At 33.8% G+C, this 8,754-nt stretch overlaps 1 protein-coding gene across 1 annotated transcript; it reads right to left on the bottom strand.

The window, feature by feature from the left end:
- Window positions 1-7,106: 7,106 nt before the first annotated feature.
- Window positions 7,107-8,227, bottom strand: LOC108379215 (uncharacterized; the record flags this gene model as incomplete). The annotated part of the gene is made up of 3 exons (XM_017635543.1): window positions 8,203-8,227; window positions 7,446-7,885; window positions 7,107-7,269 (listed from the first exon to the last, which is right to left on the bottom strand). Coding segments are annotated over exons 1-3 (628 nt in total), but the record flags the coding sequence as incomplete, so codon positions are not given.
- Between the last annotated feature and the right edge of the window lie 527 nt (window positions 8,228-8,754).

The following is an 8,754-nucleotide window of genomic DNA, read 5'->3' on the forward strand; positions in this document are numbered from 1 at the left end:
TATCTCCTCTATCTATGTCTGCTGTGAATATATACATTTTTTCAAATGCTTTATCTGTTAACGTAAAATTTTCAGATGCTCATGAAAGGTATGGAGCCTTCGGCATAGCCGAAGACAGCGCTGCTCTTACTTGTTTTATCTAAGAATATGCATGTAATTTTACTATATCTATATACGTTTTTTATTCCGTAGTTGTTTATACCCAATAACGGCGCTGAAATATAGCCAATGGCTGTTGCGTTGAAATCAATAAATAATCTCGGAAGCTTTATGTCGCGTTACCTGGGTGTACTTCGTTTAACCAGCATCAACATGTGTATATTACCCGGGTACTCGGGCACATCGGGTAATACGCGGCTGACCGGGTAATGCCCGGGTACCCGGGCTTCATCAGACCGATTCAGAAGCTAGTTAAACGGCGTTTCCACGACAACCGAATCACGTGGTTCGGTCTCTCAATGAACGGCGAATCAATCTATTTACACGACAAATTCGTGATTCACTTTGCATCTCTGCTTCTTGTTCTTTGCTTTTGCTTAATGTTTAATGTACTGTTTATTGTGCATTTCAGAAAAAATTTGCAGTTGTTAATTAGCTAAATCAATAGTTTAACGAATCTAGCGAATGTTTGTGCTGGTGGTGTAGTCTGTGTTTTGACAGCCGTTATCGATAAAAATTAGAGAAGACAACAATTTATTCTTGATTCGCATGTTGANCTATTTTTTAAATAATAATACAAAGTCTACTGAGAAAATCGTCAAAATCTATGCTGTATAATCTTAATCTCTTGTACCACTGATTGCTCAGACACCAGTTTTTGCGATATATGTATCTCCCATTAAATTGTGTTGGATCTGAATCACCCACGAATGAAGTGATTTGCTCTCAAAATTTTGTATGGCGAATTACATGATTCGGTTTTCAACTGAGGCGCCAATCACGAATGAGAGAGCGAATTACGAATGGGAGAGCGAATCACTTGCCGTGGAAACATCGTTTTAGTTACATTGTTTTCTTGAAGACGGCATGATGTTGATAATGAAATTGCTTCTCAAATTGAATGCAGCCTATGTAATGGCTTGCAATTTTGTTGATTTTTGACAAGCAATGTGTGGTGTGAGGAAATAGAAAGGCAAAACTTATTGTATGTCGTCAGCGTAAATAATAGAAAGAAAAATTTTAATTTACAAAATTTATAATTTTTATATGAAATATCAATTTGTAAACGCTTGTGAATGACATTTTCAATCTTGATAATTTATCAAGAAAGGAGCTTTGGATTTTTGTGCTAGAATTCCAATTCTTGATAAATAATAAAAAATTGACAAATTATGAAAAATCTATATGTATCAAGTGCACAGAATCCAGCTGATAAAATTTTTAAAATTTGTTCTAAAAATTGTTTGTTTAAATTTAAACAGATAAAGAGAGGTAACCAGTTTCGTCTCCTAATGAGTGCAATTTTACAAAGCCTGTTAATAAAATTAAACTCTGTATGTTTACTTTTATATGCATATGTACAAAACTTGTCGCGAAGAGCAAATTCACACACCGAAAGCTTAAAATTGATTAAATATGAGCATTTAATGTTTAATATTTAGGGGATTCCCTTAAACGCGAAGAGCAGAAAACTCGAAAACCTCGAAAGTTTTCGAGGCTGTTTTTGGGAATGCACCTTTTTTCAGCCTCGTAAACAATGGAGAAATTCCGAAGTTTGACAGCTCATTCAGAGTTTTTTGTATAATACATCGCATCAGCTGAAATAAATACATATAAAATCAGCATTGAAAATGCCACGAAAAAGTGAAAAATGTAAATTGTATGAATTTATTGATCAAAACGCAGTCAACAATTCATATATTCTCGATTGTCTTGTCTTATGTAAACGCAAGGTTAGTAAGTTCGTAGAATATTCGGATATAAAGGCAACACTGAAACTTACGAACGACTTTTCGAGGCTTTTTTCGCGACTAATTTGCCTCGAAAGTTTTCGAGGCACGCGAAAATCGCCACTCATACAATTTTTGACAGTTGTTTTTCGAGGCTGGAAAAGTTTCGAGGCTTCGTGGTTTTCGAGCCACTTTCGAGCTTAAGGGAATCCCCTAATTATTAGTAGAAAGTGTATTTTTACGTTTAAAATGTTTGCAGTTTTAAACTTTTCATGTATATATTTATGTGCATATTTTGAGCATCCCATATTCAAAAATCAAATCACGAACACCTTAGGCGTATATTTATACAGATTCTGGTTGAAAAATAAACACTTTTCGGTAGTAGTGTTATATGTATTTCATATCGATGGCTGAGTGGAAGATCGACCTATCTCGGCAACCAGTTCGAAAACGCCCAATGTCAGCTACCCATTCAAAAGTGCTCTATCTCAGCACATTTTTAATCTATTTTCGTTGGAGGTAGGACGTTTTTGAACTGAATCCTGAGATAAGACGTTCTTCAACCAAATTCTCAGATTGAGTCCTTTTCAATAAAATTCTGAAATAGGGCGTTCTTCAATCAAATTCTGAAGTAGGGCGTTCTTGAAAAAATTTCTGAGATAGGGCGTTTTCGAACTAGCTGCCGAGATAGGTTGATCTTCCACTGAGCGATCAGCATATTTACGAAGAAACACCAAAACCAGCAATTACTGTTATAATGGAAAGTTTCCAATAAAAATTTGCTAAGAAAGCTATCAACACATAACTGTTAGAACGTAGCACGATCATATTCGTTGAAATAAACGAATTCATCGGCTTTCTCAGCAGATATAATTGAAAATAAAATTGAGTTCCTTGGACATTTCTGAATAAGAGTACATAGCTTTATTCCGATTAATTTAAGTTTANTCGGCTTTCTCAGCAGATATAATTGAAAATAAAATTGAGTTCCTTGGACAATTCTGAATAAGAGTACATAGCTTTATTCCGATTAATTTATCACAGTTTTCAAATATGCCTTTTTCACGTAAAACATGGCATTTCCGACCATTGTGAGATGTGTAAATTTGCACACATTAGGAGATGAAACTATTTACCTCTCTTTATATACATAACTTTAACCTTTATCTCAACAGCAAAATCCCAGGGTATGTTTTGCGTAAAACTATTATATCTTAGAAACAAGACATCGGATTGACTACGAATTTCGTGATATCCTCAACAAAAGTATTTTACGTAATATTCCCAAGTCTGAGTGGGATTGGACTACCTGGAGCAGAGATCTGGCCATTTTTCGACTTTTACCCCATACGCCAACAGCTGCATACCCGGGTATGGATATTAAATCGCAGGCAAATTTGTATGTTGATACATTTGAAAAGTAAACTTTATTCTTTATTATTTAAACTCTTAAAATAATACAAGAGTATAATATTATTATAGTAAGATAATACTTGTAAAATAAAAAATATAAATAGATTGAAAACTAATCGATTTTTAACTACATCTAGATATTACGTTGCGTCATATTGGTAGAATGTTCTGCACAGACGGGTGTTTTGCACAACAAATATGCAGGTTTTCCTTGTTGGGCGGATATAGAAAAATTACCCATTGGTTTAATTTTACCCGCACTGCCACGTTCTTCCTTGCCTCCTAAATACTGCAACATCCATTATCCTCAAAGGACCGCGGTTTACTGCTTCAATGGCGTTGCATGTATAGTATATTCTGATTATTCGACTATGAGTAGCTCTCACTTCTATTTCAGGTTTCGCCAGTTGCTCACTAAATTGATGAAGGAACATCCTAGTCAGATTTTAAAGGCCTTCAGGTTTGGGCAATTCTCGACGTAAATTATGTACGTAGTAAAAACAGCCACATCCAGAATAATATAAAAAATTCCCAAGGCCGCTTGTTTCCTTCTTTGGCAGTATAGTTTCCCCGGTATATGGTCAAGTTCTTCATGATCTTCCGGGTCGTATTCTGATAACTCGATTTCTTCTATATCGGAGTCAACTGGAGTCACATCATCTTCGTTATCGTCCACAACCTATTCAGATACGAAATGCCTGTCGTCACTGTTGTCGTCTCCTAAATCTTCAACCTCTGGCGAATGTATCCTTGTTGTTCCTCAGGATCAAATGAACTAAATTCTCGTGGAGTGGGCTATTCACCATTTGCAATTTTTACTTTTATAAATTTTATTTCGTTGCGTAGCACTTAGTTATAAAGACATATCTTTTCAGTCTCCAAGTTCGCGCTACATGCATTTAAGTAAATATTAGAGCTTAAAAACTTTTTTAGCTACAAGTTCTTCGGGTTTGTTCAAGTTTTGAACTACCTCATGTAACAAGAAATATTGATCAAACATCTTTGAACATGTATGCATACATACATACATTTGCCAGGGTAATAAAACTGAACACAAAAAATATACGTACAATAATACTTATTGACACACAGAAAATACAGTCCACTTTAGAATAGAAGATAAATAAAATAGTACGTAAACATGAGAAATTAACAAAAACCCATAAATTTTAACACATTTCACTGTCAATATTTTGTACACAACCGAAATAATATAATGTTCGCGCATACAAATGCATACACCCATACCTGCATAAGAAAATGCATTGCTATTATTTGCATGCATACATATAGCCGACGCAAAAGCAAGCATTAAAATAAATATGATGAGACCAAAGCGGTTGTTTGTAAATAGTACATACCAAAACAACATGTACATACACACACTCACATACATATGTATTTATAACTAGTTAAGGAAAATAGAATTAGAATTTTTATATAAAAGGAAAATATTTAATAAACATATAGAATCATAAAGATTCTCGGCTACCACTCTTCTTCTCTATTTTATTTTTTATGCTTTACTTCCCCCCACCAGAGGTAAGGGGTAAAGCATTTAACAATATTTATTCTTCTTTCTTNAATTTTTTCCCCCCCCCCCCCCCACCAGCGGTAAACTTTTAAAACTTTTAATATTGAAAGTACCAACCTCTTATTTTATTAGACTCTACTTCCCCCCACCAGTGGCAAGGGGTAGAGAATTTTAAAATAAGAGTATTTGTAGTTCAAGCATTGCTGAGAATTATTTGTTACCCCCCACCCGAGGCAAGGAACAAGTGACTCAGCTCTGCAACGAACAAACATAACAATAATTATTTGGGTCTACCTACAAAAGCCCTGTTTCAATAATCATACAAGTTTTGTACCTAAACAATCCTTTTTGCATACATTCAAAACCAACGATCATATAGTGTCTTCTTAGAAACGCATTATTTATACAGTAAAATAACATATTTCTGAAGTCTTTCTTCACATATTTAAAACTTCAAAAAATAACAATAAAAACTTTGCCAGATTAAAATAAATGTGTTAAATATTCACATTTTCGTTACAACGCAATGCCGGTTCACATACAAAATGTATGTGCATACCCGGATATGCTGCTGTTGACGTACGTATAATTTTTCTGCTGTTGACATAAAGGTTAAACAAACACTTTTAAAGCAAATTTTAAACATTTCATATGTAATCTGTCAAATTGTAAACGTTAAGTGTATAGAATTCAATAAACAAATTTTAGATTTGTTTATGGCACACAGTGTTTAATTTAATAAACACTGTGCGTAAATTTGCATACATAAAGAGAGGAAACTGGTTATCTCTCTTAATACGCGTAAATTTAAACAATATTTTTTAGAGTGTACATATATTAATTAAAGTAAAACGTTTAATAAAATTATTAAGAAACATGACTCAAAATAAAGAAATATCTGTTTTAAACGAAATATTAAAGAAAGAGTTTTATAAAATTAATTTCTCACGATGCTTACCTTAGAATGCATATTTCTTANAAACTGCTTAATTGGATAATGATTCTAAACGATATTTAATTATTAAAAGATAATTTTATTTAATGCTTCCTAGCAGTGGCGTAACTACACCATCTGAGGCAAGTTCTTTGGATGGGGCCCTTCCAGTAAAAATAGTCACGTTGTAATTTCATTTTAATAAACTATTTAGTGAGCGGCCACTGTGGTGTAGTGGTAAGCAGTGCGTGCTTCCGCTCCGCAGTGCCTGGATTCAAGCCCTGGTCAAAGCAACATCGCAAAAAAATTTAGAAAAAACATTTATTCTTAACAGCGGTCGCCCCTCGAAAGGCAATGCCAAACCCCCGATTGTATTTCTGCAGTGAAAAACAGCTTCTCGTTGAAATACAATCGCCGTTCGGAGTCGGCGTGTAACTGTAGGTGCGTCCTCTTTGTGTGACAACATCAAGGCTCACGCCACAAATCGGAGGAGAAGCTCGGCCAAACACTTACATATATGTAAGCGCCAATCTATTATTATTATTTTTAGTTATAATTTTGGGCTAAATTCCTTATTAAATTGTTTGCTGGGTTATGGAGCAAATTCGGCCGATGAAAAAGAGAAACGAAAGTAAATTTTCTCCCTTCCCTCCTACGCNTATTTTTTTTTTTTTTAAATAAAATATTTATATCTAATATAAAAAAAGAACAAATTAAATAGAACCAAATCAGATAAAATAAATAAAACAAAATAAAAAAATAAATAAAATCAAATAAAAAGTAAACAAATAATTTCTAACCAACGAACGCAAACGACTTCAATTCTCTTATAAAAATTTAGAAGTAACGTTCATTTCTTCATGATCCAATTATCGTATCTAGACCAAATTAGTATGGGCCACCCTTGAGGTAACACCTTTCCGATACAAAAAAAAAGTTATCGAAATCGGTTTACGTGGTTCAAAGTCATGCGGTAACAAATAATAAATTAAAAATTAAATATTCCGACGAATTGATAACCTCCTCCTTTTTTGAGGTCGATTAATTAAATATGATAAAATAAATTCAATAAAAATAATACTAAAAAAATTACTTTAAGCAGTTTCGTAATTTTAAGATTTTGCTGGCACTGCTACAAATAGTGCGCATACATATGTATTTAATTTACATAAAAGAAATTCGTTTTTAATTTTTTACAAGAAATTAAAAAGCTGAAAAAATTAGTTTTCTAATTTTTTTATTTGTTATTTTTATTATATATTTATTACATCCTATAGCAACTTATTATATTGTGAAGTAGGTGAACCGTCTTTCTGAAACACACCCCTCCTACTTGCTGGCCTTTGACGATTATTTCCTTTGAGTGCGATCTCCTGACTACCTACTGAAAGTGTTAATGGCAACCCAGGCTCAGAATTCACATAAATCGGAATTGTAATATAAATGGGATTACCGCTATCAATGATTGCAGGACGCTTTGATTTGGGGGGTTTTATCTGAAAAATATGTTTTTAATATTACATTCATAGATACATTTTAAGTTAGTTTTTATATAAGCTTAAAAGGAAAAAATGTATTAAAACTGATAAATATTTAAAAAAACTGCTTAACTAAAATACTTATCTACACATATGGCCTAAGAGTTTCGAAAATGTGTACTATCTTCACTCACCACCGCTGTAACGACACTTTGGGGACTCTGCTCAACATCTTGCAAGCTTTTAGTGCTTTCGTCGATTTTATTAACTGCGGGTTGTACTGCCTCACCCGCTGAATTCAAACTATTTGCATCTTCATTTGACTTTTCTGTTTCTGTCTGCAATTTTACTTCTCCATTTATCATTTCTACATTTTCTTGTACTTTTTCGTTTACGCTTTCTTTTTCAACGACTTGTTCTTCCGCAGGCATCAATTCCATATTACGCGCGCTTAAAATTACCGGCACATCTTTGAATTCATAGTCGCGCGTGCCATCAGCTCTAGGCGCCACCTGTAATTGCGTGGCGACAACGGTTTCTTGTGGTACAAGGGTGACATCCGGAGCAATGGTGACTAAATGCTGATAGGGTAGCGCAATCGTTCCAGTTATAAGCGAGTTGATAAGGAATAAAACTAGATTTTTTTTTTTTTTTTTTAAGAAATCAAAATAATTAGATATTTTTTTTATTATTGTAATTTTTTTTATTTAATTTACACAAACAAACAAAAACAAGCAAAACATAATCAGCCTTATCCTGAGTTTCGCCTAAAAAAAAATTCACTCGAAAATTTTTCATCCGCCCATAGTAAATACACTAAAACTAAAGTTGAAAAGTGAACCGGTTCGGGGAAAATGAAACTTGTGATAAGGCTGAGTTTTTTTTGCTGCATTGTGTATTTTAGCCACTCAAAACCAAACTAAGCTAAGATAAATTTGATGCGCCACACACCTGATAAAATGTGCCACTGCTTCATCGTTGCGAACTTTCAATATAACTAACAATTTTCGCTGTTCCTCTCACCTTTTTATAGAATAGCCAAAAACAAAATCGAAATTGTGTCAACGATCAGAATCTAATTTGTGATCTCCCACTGTTTTTAAAATTGGCGAAGAATACAACGGCAAAAAAAGGGAAAAGTGAAAGGAACGTAGGAAGTTAAAAACAAAAAGCTCTGTGGGTTGAATGCTTGCAATTAAAAACTATTAATACATTATTCATAGCGCATTTCTGTTATCTATGATTTCTACAAAAAATCGACGAGTATCGCTGTCTGGAACACTTCACTAAACTATTTATGTAGCTGAGATGAGGCTGAGTTTTTATTAGTACGAGCGATTAAACTAGAATGGATTCCGAATGCCCGATATAAACAATTATACCGATAAACATCCTTAAAACAATCTGATCTAGTACAATAGAACGATGGTTAGCACCGGCCTGCCCGCGAGCAAAGCTCTTTTAAGGCTTTTTACACATTTAATATAGAAAGCTTAAAAGAGC

The sequence above is a fragment of the Rhagoletis zephyria genome, unplaced genomic scaffold, assembly GCF_001687245.7.
Source record: "Rhagoletis zephyria isolate East Lansing unplaced genomic scaffold, Rhagoletis_zephyria_1.1 Rzeph_scaffold_15874, whole genome shotgun sequence".
Classification (NCBI taxonomy): Eukaryota; Metazoa; Arthropoda; class Insecta; order Diptera; family Tephritidae; genus Rhagoletis; species Rhagoletis zephyria.